This window comes from Mus caroli, unplaced genomic scaffold, assembly GCF_978045245.1.
Source record: "Mus caroli unplaced genomic scaffold, Mus_caroli_1 scaffold_18, whole genome shotgun sequence".
In the NCBI taxonomy this organism is placed as follows: Eukaryota; Metazoa; Chordata; class Mammalia; order Rodentia; family Muridae; genus Mus; species Mus caroli.
The window spans coordinates 87,258,277-87,277,179 of NW_028227273.1; the positions used below are offsets into that span (position 1 = coordinate 87,258,277).

Here is an 18,903-nt window from a genome sequence, read left to right on the forward strand (position 1 = left end):
CTTGACGCGGTAGGGCCCAGCCCAGAGCCAGCACACTGTGGGTGGAGATTGGCCCTGGGGAGGTGGGCCTAGGCTGCATAAGGAATCAGCTGAGCAGGAGCCAGAGGGTGGGCCTAGGCTGCATAAGGAATCAGCTGAGCAGGAGCCAGAGGGTGAAGCAGGAGCGGTGTTCCTCCGTGCCTTCTGCTTTCGTTCCTGGACTTCCCTCCATGAATGACTGACTGAAGTGTAAAGATGACATAAACCCTTTCCTATCCTAACTGCTTTTAGCTGTGGTTTATCACAGCAACAGAAAGGAATTAGAACTCATGGAGGTTCATGCACAAAATGGTATGTGTAATTTGTAAATATTATGAGTGATGAAAAAAAAAACCCACCCATTAATGGAGGTAAAACACACACACACACACACACACACACACACACTTCAATAAGTGCACAGTGATTGGGCTACGAGTGAACCACAATTACATATTTTCCTGCTTTTCTGGATACTATCACATCTGCATAAAGTGAGCTGAAATGTGTGTGCCTCCATGCTGCCCCAGCACACCTGTTCTTCCTCCTGCTTTGTGCAGTGCCTCCCTAGGGACATTTAACAGATGGACCAGACTGTCTTTCCATGGAATGATGCCTTGCTCCCTCTAGCAACTGTACCATAAAGCTGTCCACAATCCACAGTGAAACAGGCCTTATCAAAAGAATTCTCCCGTCTCTACCCAGGAAAGAAACATGCGTACCTACAACTGTAGTTCCCTTCACTCCCCTTGAAACTCACCAGGCCCCCCATCCCATCACAGCCAGCATCACGTGGGAAACAGCATTCACACCAGACCATGGTTTCACCAAGTGCATCCTCCTTGGAAACGTACCTGCATGCTTGCGCTTTGTGAGGGCAGCCCTATAGACGGGCTGACTCTGCCCCTGGGAGTTCGTGGACTGCAGGGAGACCACATACACCGACTCAGAGGCTGTGGACCAAAAAGCAGGACATGGGACAGTGTCCTTGTTCCTCCGTAGCCTATGTGCCCTACAGCTTTCTCTCCCCCTTCCCCAGCCATTTCACAGGCAAGCCTTTGTCTAGTCACTATGCCCTGCAGAGAGGCCCCTATCACTGTTCTTGTTTCATGGGCAAGGACAGGTTCAGAGGGGTGAGGTGAATTCCCAAGTCATAGAGTAATTTGGTCTTGCAGCCAGTTCTACATGACTTCAAGGCCACGGCTTTAAATAACTTCAGATGGGGAAGGAGCAGACCCTATGCGGACATCACAGAGATACATCCAATTTATTCAACAGTAGGCACACACTTCTCTCTGTGCCTTGGTTATTGGATACTGGGTAGAACCACAATCTCCAAACTGACACCAGAATCACTACCCAGTGAACCCAGGATACCCCATCCACCCCATCCTCGCAAACCCTGGCTGGCTCGCTTCCCAGCCTTGAGTATATGCAACAGAATTTCTTCACTTCCCTTCTGGCAACTTCCAGAAGGTCTTCAGACTTCCCTGTCTTCTAAGTCTGATCTTATCCTCTTCTCTTGTAGTCCTGAGGCCCCTCCACTTCAACATTGCTGCCTGTCTTGGGGATTTCACTGAGTCAGAAGACCACCAATAAAATGTGTTTAATGACTGCCTCGGGGCAGATTCCCTGGTGATGGGATTTTAATCCAATTCCTCAGTGTGTGCGTCCACTTCCGAGATACCTCATGACCAGTGGCATCTCTGAGGTAAACAGCGTTACGGTCCTATGCAGAATAAATCACAAAGACAGGCTTCCAGGACACAGCAGACCCTCTCATCCCATACCATGTCCTTCTGTTTAGAGTTTCTCTTCACAGGAACCCACCACAGGAAGCCCAAATCTGTTGATGAAATTCAAAAGATAACATATTGTAGAAGAAGCCTGCAAGGGGGCTTCCCTGTGAGATTATACCAGACCTAGAGCTCACGTATATCTTAGATCCAAATTCGATGAAGTTTAGGCAGCAAGAGAGCAAGATCATGTCATCTTCAGGTGAGCAGAGGTGTACTACTGGAGAGATGAAAAACTTGTGAGCCCAGTCACGTGGGTCAGAGTAATGCCAAATTATGTTCTAGTGCTTGCTGCGAATGAGACCCGTGAGTGAAACTCTCGTCCACTGTATCGCACATGCAAGGAGAGTCTTTCGTCATTGGCTGGATAGCTGGGTAGGGTCTGATCCCTATCATTAAAGAGCTGCACCATCCAGCGGCAAAGGGGCTGCTCAGGAATGGAGGGCTGGAGTGACTGGATTACTCTGTGGTTCCACATCACCAGGTCGCTTTCCCACAACTGCTCTTCACGATGCCACCCAGCATAGATTCTCCTGTCACTTCTTGGCTCTTGCCACATTTCTTGTGGCATTGGAGAAGAGAGGTGTTTGGTGTCTTCTTGCTGGATTCTGGACTTTGATGGCTTATGGGCTTTGCCTGGCTCGGAGGGGCTTGTACCTCCTTGTGAGGCCCATGTAGATACAAAGAACACCACACAGTTGTCTCATGTAGGGAACATCCAATCAAGAAGCTTGATAGATACTGTAACACTGGAGTGTCCAGCAGGTGGCTGAACACAGCATCCAATCACACAGAGATGTCTGAGATTCCTCAGAAGGGGGAATACAGCCATCTGTCCCAGGATCTTCACCAGTTCAAATATGAGCTGCTCACATTGCAGCATGGTCCTGGGAGCCAGGACGGGGGGTCCTGGGGACTATAGGACTGTCTGCCTAGACACCACAAGAATGTATACTTACACCCTTAGCTAGTGAATCCTCACAGCAAACCAGCAATGCAGGCCACTAGGCTTTCTTCCCAGAACTCTGTCTCTCTGAAGCTGCTCCCACCCAGGGCTGTTCCCTGAGCTCAATCATGGTGCCTCATGGCCTGGCTGTGAGTCCCCCTCCTACTTGCTCTGACCCCACTCCCACGTCCCTCCATCTGCACACCCCTCACCTATCTTAGAGAACTTACCTTTTATGACAGAGATGCCACATAAGAGGTACAGCACTTCCTTCCCACACACCACAGGCCTGTGGGTGCCTCCTGGCTCCTTCCCACCCTAGCTTCTGACCCCAACAATGCCAATTTCCACTTCTGGCCTTTACGCCCCTGAGTGATATGAGCCTCTACCTCCACTGTCTACACCATCAGGTTTGCAATGACATGAGAGGCAGCCAACTACACTTGCGTAAAGAGACCAGATGTTTTACCAGAATCTTCTGAGTAGTCCCAATAAGCCATTACCTCTCCCTTGGTTGAGACTTGACCCATTAGGAAACAAAGGAAGCATGAACCATAAGGACCAAAATACCTATCATTGGTAAAAGAGCAGGTGTCAGAGCATGTACCCTGGACCCTTGAGTCTCTGTAGCCTGGCTTCCCCTAAAATAGTACATAAAGGGGCCCAGCTCTACATCCAATTCATTAGGTAGATAGTGGGGCAGGGGCAAGGGCAAGAGTGGACATTAGCAGTTGGAGAGTAGCATAGCCTCGGACCATGACCTGTGTCCCTGTCTAACTTGTCAATAAAGGCCTATTAAGGTGGACCACACAGTATCTCCTGGCCCCAGCAAATATGCCCACGAACATTCCATAGCTAATGCTACCTTTGCTATGAAAACAGAACCATAAAGGGGAAAATATTTTCCCTCCCCACCACACCTCACATCTGGATTAAGTGGCTCAAGGACTCTGTGTATAGAAACAGCGTATAAGACAGTGTGGTCCTGCCACTGAATAAAGGTTAATGTGACTGAGGCCAAGACAGGATGGGACAAAGTGGTGTTGTGGTCTCAGTAAGAACTGTGCCCCTAGGCTTATGAGTTTGATCTCTTGGCCCCAAGCTGGTGGCACTGTGGAATGTGGTGGGACATTTACAAGATAAGGCTTGCTGGAGGAAGTGTGTCACCAGAGGCAAGCCTTGGGAGTTCCGTAGCTGGGCCTTACTTCCTGTTCACTCTGCTTCTTATTCTACCGGTCTTTAGGACATTCCAGGAGCATACTCCAGCCTCCACAGCATACCTGCCTCTGGGCCTTCCCCGCTGTGGGGCTCCATCACCAAAACTGAGAGCCAGAATAGCCCCTTCCTTCCAGAAGTTGGCTTGTTCACAAGGAGGGGGCTAACATAGAGCATTGCCTCGAATAACCATCATAGCTGAGAGAAGCACGTCTTGTTTAGACGACATTCTTCCTTGAATGATGTTCTAAATATAAAAGCAATGAACACATTGCATGGAAGAGCATTTCAAACTCACCGAGCTTTTTAATTTCATGTGATCTCTCATCTCTGGTCAGTGGGACATAATTCATCTTCCGGCCACTTTCCCCGTAGCCCAGAAGAAAACCCCGAGATCTTCGTGGGCTCTTGGCTCCAGACAGGCGTGGTGCCTTCCATGCAACGGACAGCCTGTCGTCTGAGGCTCGGACACGCATACGCAAGGGCTTGTTGGGCACTTCCTTTTCTTAAGAAGGACACAATATAGACATGATTAAAGGATGGAGCTTACGTCATGTATGTGAAATCTCTGCAACACTGAGCCTCATCGGTTAATCGCTGGACTTAAAACACTAATTTTTGAGGGGTAACCTGTTAACTTCCAGGGTGGACTCCATCCACATGGGCTTCCATTTTATGCCAATTCTCTGAACTTAAAATGAAAACATTCCATGTGTGTCAGCCACAGATCTGGAAGCTTTATAAGATCCTTTTTCATCTACTTCCTTTCACTCCTGATAGGCTAGACAGACTGTATACTTGTGGTGAGGGCTAGAGATAGATATTAAAATACAACAGAGTCATTAGGTGTTATTTATAACTGGCCTCCAGAAGGCATTTCCTCTGTCATGTTGAAAGGATAACTTTCCTTCCTTGTAATGAGCTAAAGACTAACCAGTTTTGATCTGGAGTCTCTCTTCCCACCCTTATGTAAATCTTGCCCACCCCCCACAAATCTTGGTTATGCCCCACTGTGGCCACTATCCTCAGGGACTCTGATGGTTTTTACTGACAAATTAACCAGTTTGCAAAAATCCTGAACTGACTTGAAATGTTTCCATTGTTAACTTTCTCAAAGTAGTATGTCTTAGGGACACTGGGTAATATTTAGAGCCTATCTATCTCTCTACCTATCTATTTTTAGTAAGAGCTGATACATCGAGGAACAAGGGTTTATGGATCATGTGGCTACCATGTTTGCACATTTCTAACAATGGACCACCTTCTAGCCCTCGTTTGAGGATGCTGCTAAGCAAAAGAGCATTTCTCTGTATAAGGCAGTTACTCCCAAGCATCCCTTCTTTGTCATCCATATTAGGCTCAGCACCAATTCTGACTAATTCTGTTAGACTAGAAATTTCAGTCTCAGATGAAATCTGAGAACAAATGCAATGAGATAGTTAACTTTGAAATGACTGTCTCCAATGCTGTACATCTAAGTAAAGGACCACCCTTTTGGGGCGTTCCTGGAGTTGCTTAATGAGCCACTGGACATTCTTCCTTAAAGCCGTCTGAGAACAGTATATAAGTCATAACAAAAGTTTTCCCCAATATGCAAAAGTTTAAACCCTTTGTAACCCAACAGAATAACCCAGCAAAAGGCAATGCCTGGTTCTTCTGTGAGTCCAGAGGCACTTGTTGCTACATAGGACCAATATGCTCAGCCTGCACTTGTTTTCCATCAGAGTCCTGCCAGTCAAGCATCTGAAAGGAGACCTGGTGTCCCCTCGACTATTCTATTCTTGAGGATAGCTGCAGGTTTCCTCCCGGGACAGATTCTCATTTGGCAACCTCTGCACTCACTAGCGCAATGCTGAGCAGGGATACTAAAGACTCATGGAAATCTGTACTGATGGGGTCAACAAGAGGAAAGAATGAGGTTCTCAGGACAAGGAGCTTCATCAAGACCACACAAGTTTGCTGGCTGGGGTGTGCATCCTGGAACTCCCATGCACAATAATCTCATTGAGCATTAACCACACAACCCCATGGCAGAGACAGCAGCTGTCCCAATACACAGTGTGGCTCCTGCCACCAGCACTTGTGAACCTTCCTACTGGGGTCCTGGAATGGGGCCAGGACCACAGAACAGCTGATAATCCAATACAGAGTGGCCCTGGGGTGAGGGAGAAAGCTATCCACATTTGGAGACAAAGCAGATAAAACCATGAAGTCATTTAGTGTCAGCCAGGGGTGGGGACCCAACTATTCTGCCCCCCCAGGGCTCTCTGTTTAAACTCCCCTCCCACACCACCCACTAGCCATCCAGTCTCTTCTGCTCATGCCTGTGAAACAAGTTTGGGTCTAAGCACAGTCCTTACAGAGTGGGCACACTATGCCCTGCCCAGCTGACTCTACACAAGCTGGAACTGCAGTCTCCCCACAGTGCAGTGAAGGACTTAGCTAGAGGTTATTCCCAGGACAATGGAAGTGTGGATAAAAGCCACAACATAGAGAAAGGGCCCACCCCTTCAAACACAGTCACTTCCCTTCTGCGGCTTTGATTTTTCAAGCACCTTGAAACTTTCCTTTCTTTAACATCTGGATTCTGCATACTGTCAACTGTCGTTTGCAGATCATCCAGGGAGCCTCTCTTAAAGCAGATACACACATCACAAAAGCATTCCTGTGTGGTTAAAATTCATCTGCAATTAAATTATGTGAGTATTTTCTCTAAGCTGTGTGCAGTGGCCTCACAAAAGCACTATGAATTTTTCTAATAAATTCTGTAGATCTTTTATCTTGAAAACAGGAAGTCATAACTGACAAAATCAATCAGGCTCACACCCACCAGGGCAGCGTGTATTTATTTCAGAATTGGAGGGACACATCCCCTCCCCCATTAGTTTTAGTGCAACAGAACCAGGTAAGACGTTAGCAGAGCTGGTGGGCTACAGAAGACCTGGGACAGTTACACATGGTCCCCCTGCCAGGCATAGAACAAAAGCACGGCCTGGCTGTAGACTAGGAAGCCAGGCAGGGCTGGGCTGTTCCTCGTGATTTGTAAGTCAGCACATTTCTGAAGTTGTATGGAATCAATTTTTTCTTTTTACCATGAAAAAAAAAGGCAAAAATTCCACATGATGCTTTGCCTGGGTATAATTCTATGCTAGTTAAATGTGACAGGTTTTTAGATTAGGCTAGCCCAGACTCTAGACTCAGGGTCTACAACAAATTTACTACTTACAGCGGACTCCAAGAGCACTTCCTGACTATCTCAGTTTCTTCTTCTCTGAGACTGTACATAACAGCCGGGTAGAGTTTATGTCAGTAACCTCAGCACTTCTGAAGTAAAAGCTAGCCCAGGCTATAACAAACTCTGGGATAGCTTTGGCTACAACAGCCTCATAAGTTTATATCCATCATAAACCCATTCTTCCTGGTCAAATTCAGATTCAACCCCCTGAACCATCTCTGAATAGATTCCCCAAACCCTTCAACACACACAGTATTACAATACAGCTGTGTGTTGCTAACTGCAGAAACACACTCTGCAAATGCACTGTCAGGTGATTCCATCATGTGCATGTTATATGGCACACTCACATACACTGAGGTGACTATGACATCACTAAGTGTCGTACTCTCAAACACCATGATTGTCTACACATTCCATTGGGATGCTGGTGCCCGCTCCAATAAATGACTTTTTGGAGTAATACTTAAATAAGATCATCTACTTAATAATAACAGAGAAGGACCCTTAATTTCCTTATTTTGGAATGGATCTATCAGGTATCACTCACCAGGAATAGTACCGATAACAGACAAAGAGACTGAGAGGCAAAGGTGGGGGTAACATTGCCGAGCTGGACGGCAACAGACACTGGGCAGGAATTAGAACCCTGCTGTTGGACCTGTAGTCCTAGCTCACTGTGCTGCAGTGTTTACTCAGAAGCTCCTGGGGGCTGCACTGAGCATCCCTGTAGCCACACTAGCATAAACACTGCAGCCACTCTGGGGAGGACCATGGTGCTCCTGAGTGCTTTGGGTAAAGGATCTGGCTCAGTGGGAGTCTCTGTCCGTCGCATTCACACTTATCTCCTTACACAAATAGTTGGTTGAGCTCCCCAAGCTCTGGCCCCCATCAGGAAGTAAGCCAGTGACATCTGTCCCACTGAGGCCAGCTCACTGCCCTATCCCTTTCACATTAGAGATGTACTCAGTGCTCCAAGGAAGGACCACTGGATGAAGATCCAAGTCCCTGGTCCACCATGCCAACGGATCCATTGGCTCACTTGTCCAAGGAATCACTCAGAACCCAAAGTAGAGAAAGACAGCCCACAGACATCCTGCTCCCCGCAGAGACACTGGAATAGTGCCTCACGAGCAGTGCCTGGAGTCGGGAAACCTTCTGCAGAAGGTGAAGGAGGAGATGGTCTAAAAGGCAAAGCAGTTTGAGATGGATAAAAGAGATAGGAAAGAATCTTGATGTCCTCCAGGCTCACTAACACCACGTAGAACATTATAGGTCGCAAAAGCCAATGTGCCTTCGTGATGGACATAAAACTAACTTCAAACACCCCCAGAGGGCCCTTCAGTTCCAGCTCACCCGGCCTGTGGAGTATGTCTGAGATCCTGCTTTCCTGCTTCCAGGGTGCCCTCAAATGAGGAAGCTACCAGACACCTGCCCGTCATGAGGACAGAAAGCTACACTGTAGACAGAAGTGATCCCACAGGACAGAGCCAAGCTGCCAGCATTTGCAGCCTAGAACTGGCTCTTGAAATCCAGTAAGCCGGCAATCAGAAGCAGGTCAAATAGCTTGCACTACCCGGGGCCACTCGGGGTGCAGCACTTGCTCACTTAAACAATTTTCCCTCAAGGTTTTCACAGAACATCAAGGAGATTTATCTCCATTCCCTAAAGCCTGGAGTGCTGCTACTTCTGCACAATCTGTTTTATCTCAAAATTCTCAACATTGCGTTTGAATTTTGTAGACCACTCCACCAAATGTTGGTGTTTGCTTTATGATTAAAAATAGTGAGTTTTAGTGCCTGATCACAGAGAGAGGACTCCCATTGGATTAGATGTGTTCAGTTTTCCTCATGCCTTTGTTGGTTTCTGGTCATACCTATAGACTTAGGTCTCAAGAGTCACAGTTTGAGTGACCCCACAAAAGGCAGTCAGGATGGCCTTCTGTCACTCAGCAGGTGGCTTTGTTATTGACCCCTCCAGAGTTGAACATCAGTAGGTCTATCAATACCAGTTCTATTTAACCATGTGGGACTGAGGCTCTACTGTGCTGCAAGATGCCAAGTCACCCACAAATTGCTGTGCATTGACAGAGGACTCTGCACAGATCAGTGAAGAAACCTTTGATAGTACTGTGAGACTCCAGAGGCTCTTCAGCTGCCTGTGTGGATAGGTCTCAGTTTCCATTAGTCACAGATCTTCCCTGGGGCTCCCATTGAGTAGAAAATACTGATGTCCCTGTGCCCTTCAGTGGCATCTAAGAGACTAATGTCAGATGCTAACATCCATGTGACCCTGACGACCACATCACCATCTCAACTTGTAAAAAGAGCTCAGCGCTCGTCCGTGCCAAGTCCAGCCTACTGGCTCCCGTTGCTGACCTAGTTCCCCCAACACGTCTGAGGGGATCATCCAGATTCTCGGGGTATCCAGCTGTGAAGGCTCCATATGCTCTTAATGGGTGAGTCAGACTCCACAGCTGCCATGGATCCATCTCATGGCATGTTAGTTTCCAGCCACACTTCCTGACAGTTCACGGGGGCCACCAAAAGCAAAGAGAGCAGTAGTCCTTTCCTGACTCTAATAGCTGGTGCTCCTGCACCCCTCAGGACAGCAGAGGGACAGGATCATAGACTATGGAAGCTAAGAAAGACTAGTGTGAAATATTCTTGGGAAAAGCATTATCTCGAAAGTGTGGTTTTCTCCAGGATGGTTTTAATGGAAGTCTTCCTGCATTTGCTTCATCTGAAGGTCAAATGGAGAGCAGGGCGTGTGCTTTCTGAAAAGGAGAGGCCTGGTCTTGTTGACTGGGTGCTTGGCTCCTTCAGCCTGTTACCTGGTACCCCATTTGTAGTAAAATCCCATTTATGAATAGCTCGATAAGAAGGAGGTGTTTCTTTCCAGACTAACATTGAATTTTTCAGTGATCCTGCAGACTATACTCCAAGCTGACAGCCCCAAACTCTTATTTTTTTTTCACTTTCAGACTTTGAAAGAAGAGCCCTTGATAGACACAAGGGTCAGAGAGCAGCAGCACATGGGCCCATTTGTTGACCTCTGAACAAGTGCTGGCTTTTATTAAACTACAGAGGTCCTTCTAGAACATTCCTTCAAGGCTGCATGAGCAAGCACAGCTCAGCCTCTCCAGATTTCCAGCATCCTGGCCCTAGCCTAGGAGCAGTCACCCCCGTGGCAAGAACCATGAGCCAAGACAGACAGACCTCCAAGACAGACCTCCATTTCTTTATAATTTATCCCCAATGTCAGACATTCTGTCTTAACTACAAAAAAGTAACGAACTAGGTAAGACACCAAGAAGAGGTTAAACTGGGTTTTCATGATTTCATGGTAAAGTTATTTCAGTGTTGAATTATTTGTGCAACCGTGTGTGTCAACACTTTGAGCCAGGCATCAGGGAGGCTGCTGGAGGGAAGGCTCCAAAAAGGAGTCCAACCCCAAATTTGCCCTGGGGTCTCATTGTGGTTTGAAGATCCTCTGCTAATGAAGTCAGCCTTCAAGAGAAGGAATGACTCAACTTTTCCCCAAAGCAAGGAGAAAGGGAGATGGAAGTCACCCAAGGAAGATGAGGTACTCACCCCGAGAGGAGCAGGAAGGAAGGCACCTGACAGAAGATAGCACAATCCAGGAAAGAAGCTGAAGAAAGTGGCTACCTTTTGTGGCAGCCCTTTTGGAAGAGAGAAAGGTGACCGTGTAAAGACAGACAGATCCCCTAGCCCAGCTATGAGAGGCCAAAGAGAGAGCACCATGCATCTGGGTGGTCCTGGTGGAACCAGGGAAGGCAGTTCAGAGAGGGGGAGATGTTCTGAGTGCATGTCCGGGTTAAAGCAGAGAAGAAACAAGCCAAGGGTGGCCTCGGGACTCTGCCAAGGGGGAAAGCCTGCAGAACTGGATCCTGGCGAGGTCAGGAAGCAAGCTCATGATGTGATGGATAGAAGAAACAAGACATCCTGCCTACAGACAGAGGAGTTCAGAGCTCCAGCTTAAGCAGTGCAGTGGCTATCACCATAGGGTTATAGTGTCTGAACCACAGTGCTGGTGGCAATGGCCAGAGAGGAATGATCTACAGCTCACCCAACTTAGATGAAGCTGTCACTGAACTACTGAAAACATGAACAACCTTCACAACTAAAATACAGTGCAAAGAAGGCATGATGTAAAACCCAGACTTTGTGTCAGTTCTGGATCCAATTCGGTTCCATAGCTTGAGGGAAAGGGACAGAGGACAGGTCTATAGGAATCCATGAAAACCATTAAAACAGATAGGAACATATCCTGCACAAAAATTAACTAGGATCTAACGTGGTTTCCAAGATGAAATTTTGGCAATACAGAATAACCGGCCCACAGCTGCATCTAGGCTGGTCACTATCAAAGTGGGAACATGGTGCAGTCCTGGCCCCAGGGGCCTGCTTCAATGTGGCCTCACTACTCTGGAGCCAGCCACCTAGAAAGCTAAGACAGCAGTGAAGGATTCTGAAATAAATGAGAAGACTTCCCTGGGATCAGAAAGAGGGCGGGGGCTACAGGCAGACATCCCAGCAAGGAGGGTGGGTTCTGCATGCAGAACAGAGGAGACCTTCTGCCCTGTCAGAAGCAGCAAGGCTGCCACCCAGGAGTTGCATCTTTACTCAGGATATCATTTCTGGGTCCAAACCTTTCATATTTGGGTGAGCAACTAGACTCAGAGTCACTCATGTCCTGTCCAACCTCTAAGACTTTCTAGAAGGTTCTTCCCCTTCCTCCCCCTCATCATGTTACTTCCCCATCGCAGCTTGGTGGTCCAGTCTAATCACCAGGCTCCCCATATGCTCATCCAAGATTACTATACAGTTGGTTCTTTTTTTTTCAAATAATTGGTGACTATTTCAAAATTCGTATAGTGACATCTTAATCCCAGAACGTCAGAGTTAGCCATATTGGGCCGTAGGGTCCCTAAAGAGGTAATCAGGTTTAAATAAAGATATCGGGGCCCATCCTCATCCAACCCAACTGGTGTCCTTGCAGAAGGAAGGAGAGTAGACCCACAGACACTTGCCATCTCTGTCCTATGTGAGATGGGTAAAGACAGAAGGGGAGGAAGCCATCTGCAAACACAGAGAATTCCCAAGGTTCAGGCCTGCCCACACTTTACTCTTAGACCTCGACGCTCGGGAACCACTGGGAACACATTCTGTTGTACAAGCCCTCCCTGCCCCGTGGGTGGCAGCCCTCGCCAACACTACTCTGATACATGTGACTCAGTTGCTTAGTTGCTTCCTGGCTTTCTTTCCCACTAGTGTGTATATTTCATGCTGATGTGCCTTCATCCGTCTGGTTCACCGTGCTAGAGACCTCTGGGTCCTGTGTCTGCAAAACCCAGGTACTAAAGGAATAGATTAACAACCTTGGCACTATTTTTAGGAAAAGAATATTTAGACATGATAGGTCTGAGCCAGCCAAAGGAGACTTTCTGCAATTTGAATTGAAATCCCTGTTTTCAGCAGAATAAAGAACAGATTCTCCCCTGATGTTAAACGGGGTGCTGGTGGGGCACAGACAAGTCAGCCAAAGCACCAACAAGCCCCTGCGAGGCCTCATGCCGGTGCTGGTGCTGATTCTGTGTCATTTTTGTAAGGCAAATGTTTTCTTATGAATGAAGACTGGTACCATTCAGAATGCTTCTTTTGTTTGACCAAACTGTTATCCACTTACTCATTGTTCTGAACAAGAAATGGCTTTTTTATTTCAAGACCCAAAAGCAAAGGGGCGAGGTATCATATCAATCAATCATAGACAATTTCCTATAGATTCTCATTCTTTCAGCAATAATGAAATATAGCATTTTCTGAGACTGTGCTCTCTGGAAACCATGGGTGGTTGTTCAGTTTGGTGTTTTGAGGTCTGGACTACATCATATGCTGCAAGTTCAGCTGGGAGTTTCTCTTCTCGTATCTTTTATTCATTCTGTATGGCAAATAGAGATCATATATCCTAAAAGAGAGTGTTGGTGATCACAGATCCAAAAGCACCTACAGAAAGAAGCTGAACACAGTCACAATGCATTAAACCAACAGTGAGTTAGAACTTGAATTTCTTTGATTCCCAAATCCTAATCTGTAACCCTGGGAGACCATGTCACACATATACAGACATGTACCCACAGACACTTTCAAACACACTCATACAGTCCCATTAAAGGTGGCAAAAGAAAGTGATTATCTGTGGAAAAAGCAAGAAAATTCCTAGTTCTAAATCTAATGGCAGATCAAGAGTATAAAATGAACATTTAAAATACGAATATGAGATTCAAATACAAAGCATGAATAGCTATCAGTAAAATGTGTGTTTCTGACTAATTACATATGTGTCTTCAGGAGTAAATACATCTAAAATTAACATCCTTTCCTATGTTGCCCTCGTCTTAAGTGTGTGGTAGCCCCCCTCCATCTAAAGCTTAACTTTCCCTGGTTCAATTACCTGTAATATACTGTATCCCCAAAAAATTAAGTGGAAAATTCCAGAAATAAGAAATTTACAATGAAAGTATACATTGTTCTGCAAAATGTAGTGGTCCCTCACATTACCCGACTCCATCCTGCCCAAGATATAAATGATGCCTTCATCCAGTGTATCTGGGGTGAATATGATGCTATTATTAGTCACCTAATAGCTTTCTAAGTCGTCAAATTGGCTCTTGCAAATACACAAGTCCTTTTGTTCTAGTAACATCTCCTAACATGTAATATCCTACTATTAGTACCACGATGACTAATTTGTGTTACTTTATTACAATCATCTGCGTATTGTATCAGCTCGTTATCACCTTGAGAAGGAGGTAAAGACGGTGCAGCTGGTTAACCTAAGAGAGGCAGGGAAGAGCAGTCACATTCACATTGCCATTAGAGGGCAGGGCTCCAGGTTTTTAAATGTATTACAGTTGTGTTAAAGTCTTATTGCTCCAAGGACATGGAACCTGAAGAAGCTACCTCCTGTAGCCAGACAGGAGCCCCAGTGGAGCGACAGAGGCACCAATCCACCCACAAAACTTTCAACCCAAGATTTATTCTGTCTACAGGAAATGCAGGCACAGGGGATGAAGCAGAGACTGAGGGAATGGCCAACTGATAACCGGACAACTTGAGACCCATCCCCTGGGCAAGTACTAATGCTTAATACTATTAATGATGCTTTGTTATGCTTGTAGACAGGAGCATGGCTGTCCTCTGAGAGGCTCCAACCAGCTGCTGACTCAGACAGATGCAGACACCCACAGCCAAACAGTGGATGGAGCTTGGGAACTTTTATGGAAGAATAGGAGGAAGGATAGCAGCCCCTAAGGGGATAGGAACTCCACAGGAAGACCAATAGAGTCAACTAACCTTGGGGCTCTCAGAATCTGAACCACCAACCAAAGAACATACACAGGCTGGGCCTAAGCCTCCCCACACATATGTACCAGATAGCTTGTATAGCTTGGTTTTCATGTAAGTCCCGAACAACTGGAGTTGGTCCTATCCCCAAAGCTGCTGCCTGTATGTGGGATATGTTCTTCTAGCTGGGCTGCCTTGTTTGGCCTCAATGGGAAGCACCTAGCCTTGCTAGCCAGAGGGGGATGGGGGGGTCTCACCTGCTCAGAGAAGAAGGGAGAATGGGAGAAGGATTGTGAGGGGGAGAGTAACTAGGAGGAGCAGTGAATGGGTTGTAAAGTGAATAAAAAATTAAATTAAATTAAAATTTTAGGAAACTACAAATGCCAAAAATACAAGTAAATACAACAAAAACTCTCATTGTACCCACCTTGAGAGTTCTAAACGGTCACAAGTGTACAGGTTGAGGTAAAAGCATGAGTGGTTTCAGGCTCTACTTAGCTCTGGAAACATACACTCTGGAGATGCAGAGACTTCCTATGCGGCCAGGGTGTGCCAAGTTTGATCCTTGGTCCCTTTCCTCTCCCAATCCTGGTATATGCACTCTCTGAAATGCTGTTCTCACTCTCTAGAATGACTCCCAACCATATCTAACCCCTTGTTTCCCTTTCCAGCTTTCTGGCCTCAACTCTACTCACTCACAAAACATTTGCATTACAACAACACCCCACTGCCACCTGGAGCATCCCTGAGGAAGAGTGTGCTGCTTCCCACATCCCTTCCTTTATTTTGTTGCTTTATTCTCTCACCTCACCCTCTTTCCTAATATAAAAGCCTTTGGCAACCACCTGCATCAGAACCTCACTGTGGTCACCAACCGCAACTTATACTCACCTCTCCCTAACCCATTCCATGCCGACGTGCTTCAGCACGTGCTCCACAAAAACGAAGCATAGCTCTCTGCCCTACTGCCGTTGTTCTGAAATAACTGCATTCTTGTGAATTCTTTTTTACCATTAATTAGATATATTCAAGTAACAGCTCATAAGAAATAGCAACTTTTCTCTAAATAAGTAAAACAATGTGACCAGACAACATCAATGTCCACAGGGCAACACACGCATAGACAAATATGGAGCAGAGATGGGAGGAATCTGGCCTATCACAAAATATTCCAGAGCATTCCAAGAAAAGTGCAAGACTTGAAGACACACAGTGGCCAACAAGAGCCATTCTTTTTAAGGTTCTCCATTAGCTGTTCACAGATAAAAGGAATAAAATTCCTGACCAGGACAGTTCTACCATTTCAGCCACCATATTTGCTAGTAAACACAGACGTTGCCCATCGGGGAGGGGAAGGAGCAGGAAGTCGCACACAACACCAGCTGCAGTCTGACCACCAATGTGCATTAGTTTAGCAATGAGAATGGATGAAGGTTTGTGAGCACATGCGTGTGACAGAGCCACAGTCCTCTTGGGAGACGTGGCTCCGGCGAAGGCATGAGCCAGGTGAGCGCATAGTACCTGTGACGGTCTCATTAAATGGTCCTGGACCCTTGATGGGAAAACCATCTATCTTGATCCATTCACCTCCTAAATCAGGGAAATGCAACTGGATAGTTAGAAACAAGGTCTGCGGGATTCTCCGAAGTTCAATACACCCTCAGTGACTAGTCAAATGGTCCTTGAGAAACACCACACCTAAGTTTTTGTGACAACACAATTAGTTGTAGGGTCTGTACTTGGCTAATTGGGCCGTGCTGAAAAATAGCAGACAAAATGTTCATAAACTGCACCAAAGTTATGCCCAAAATGGGGGGGAAAATTAAAAATCTAAAAAAAAAAATCCTTCTCTCCTAATTTTCCTTCTTTAGGCTTACTGTACAAGCCTACAATGTGGAAATCTTTTAATCAGTCTAATTTTAATTTTTAAATTACGTTTATTTATTGGGGCTGTGCATTCCACACTGCACATGTGAGTCTCAGAGGGCAACTTACAGAAATCGGTTCTCTCCTTTCCATGGAGTGCGCCCCAGGGATCGAACTCAGGTCATCTGGCTTGGTGGCAAGCGCCTTTGCTCACTGATCCATCTCACCAGCCCAGTAATTCTAAGTTTTTATTGGTGTGAAGAAGCCAGGAGAGAGAGGCCCTCCCAGTCTACTCATCAAAGCAGGGCCTCCAGGTCGGACTTACCGGGTGGGCTCTCAGCTCTGTAAACGGGGCGGCTCACTCCGCTGTGGTTCTCTGCGGTAACCAGCACGAAGTACACCACCCCCGGCTCTGAAACACACGGTTCACATAAACTACCGGAAACGCACACTCCATTCACTCGCCATCTCACTTACACCGATTACACACAAATACAAAAACCCAAATGCAGTGGCAAGTCCAACGGCAGCTTTCTCTTCGGTTTTACAGAAATCGCTAACATTCTCCCCAGGCAGCTGAAACAGGGCTGACCCTAAGAATGTCAGCTGTATTTAATACAAAGTGCAGGCAAGCGGAACAAACCTGGGTTCCTGCGCCACTGATAACAGAAGACTTTGAGGTCTGTAGTATGAACTCAGCAGAGGAATTAGGAGCTCACTGACCACATTAGCACCCAAACACAGTGCCACAAACCTCTACCACCACACAGGGAAGCTCCAAATGGAAAGATCCAGGGAGGAAAAAAAAAGGAACTATCAATGAAAATCATAAAATCTTTATTGCTGTACATAATGCTTCATGGAATTTTTCTTTTTCACTGTAAAATGTTCCCCAGACTACATCTGCATGTGGTTTTTGACTATTTTAATAGCAACAGCAAAAAAAAAGGTTAGAAAAATATTTCCTGGAATTCTGAAAATGCTAATCTTGAAATAACTAGGCTTTTGCTTTTGGACTTTGGTCTCAGAGTCAAGGCAAGTAGCAGAGGTCTCCTTGGCTGAGCCCTGAAACCGTTGAGATTCAAAAGGAAACCAAGGGAACTGTTACAGTACAAAGCCTTGGACTCACAATTTTCCAAAACCAAAACTGTAACACTAATTTCCCCCAAAATGAATCATTGTCTCGTAGCAGGTAAGGAAGGAGCAGTTCCTTGAAGAGCTTAAAGCCTGTGTGTGGGGGGTGGGATGGACATTGGAGAGATGGCAGTTTGTCCTGTCGGGAAGGGAAGGGAGAATGGCATTTCTCAACCTTGAGGCATTCTTTTCAACAGAATCTTACTCAGTCCTCAAACTGGAGGTTTGAGGCTATCTGGGGCTTCTGCTATACTCAAGCCTGGTGTGGGCTCTTGGCTGTCTGTGGCAGGAGCTGGTGGCATTTAGGGCCTGGCACAACCTGCCGAGCTAATGGGAAACCGTTACAGGTCCCAAAAGAATACAGAATTGTGCTTTGTCAGCCTTTCCTCACTCTGGACTCATTTGAATTCCCCAGCAATGGAGTCCACATGTCTCCGACTCTCCACCATTTAACTCATCACTTCCTTGGGAGATGTTGTTTATCGGGTGGTACAGCTCTCTCTCTCTCTCTCTCTCTCTCTCTCTCTCTCTCTCTCTCTCTCTCTCTCTCTCATGTGTGTGTGTTTCTCTCCAGCAATCATAACAACCCTATGTTTGATCAAATCTAACCCTGCTCGAGTCTTTGCTCTGTTACATTTAACCTCACAGCTGGACTGGGGATGTGAGCCACCATGCTTCATAGCACTGTGTATTTGGCTGCAAGCCGGAGGAAGGGAACCTGGCCCCCTCTAGGTCTGTTTACCCTAAGAACACAGTGGCACCCAGCGGAGGGTGGAGATGGGGAGGGGTGTGCTGTGGTTCATGCCAGGATCAGAACAGTAACATGGCACAAAGGATACTAGTTTTTCTCTAGTTGGCTCTGTGACTTCCTCATGCCTCATCTCAAAGTTGTAGCCTTATATGATGGTAGAAATTTTAGAGGAAGAAAAGAGGGTACAGAGGCAGACCCCCTAGGGCTGTACCTTTAAGACAAGGCACACTGAGGCAGAACTTAAAATGTCCCCGTGTTTCAGAATCAGATGAAAATCAGGTTTCAGTGAGTGCAAAGGTTGTCCTCTCCGCATGTGTGACCTTCTGTGACCTTCACAGGCATGTGACACAGTTAGCCTGGAGCAACTCGGGAGGTAGGGGCCCCAACACCCGTGTAGGTAAAAATGAGCTTGCCAGTGACAGGAAACCCATGGCTAGCAGAAGCGGTCAAGTGACACCTATTTCCGTATTGTTGAGTATCACATTGCATGAAAGGTTAGCCAGAGTGACAAGATATCAGACCTTTTTTTTTTTTTTTTTTTTTTTAGAAACAGAGATGCATGGTTTACTAGGGAG

At 46.5% G+C, this 18,903-nt stretch overlaps 1 protein-coding gene across 4 annotated transcripts in view; it reads right to left on the reverse strand.

The window, feature by feature from the left end:
* Fndc1 (fibronectin type III domain containing 1) overlaps window positions 1-18,903 on the reverse strand; it is an 88,617-nt gene that overhangs the window by 46,115 nt on the left and 23,599 nt on the right. For 2 of the 4 annotated variants that reach the window (XM_029471659.2, XM_029471658.1), the window contains 4 exons: window positions 16,769-16,855; window positions 16,099-16,167; window positions 4,274-4,480; window positions 873-971 (listed from right to left, as the gene is read on the reverse strand). In XM_029471659.2, the coding sequence (XP_029327519.1) occupies window positions 873-971; window positions 4,274-4,480; window positions 16,099-16,167; window positions 16,769-16,855 (462 nt within the window). The remainder of the gene's footprint in view (window positions 1-872; window positions 972-4,273; window positions 4,481-16,098; window positions 16,168-16,768; window positions 16,856-18,903) is intronic. The other 2 variants (XM_029471661.2, XM_021149094.2) reach the window with 1 other exon arrangement.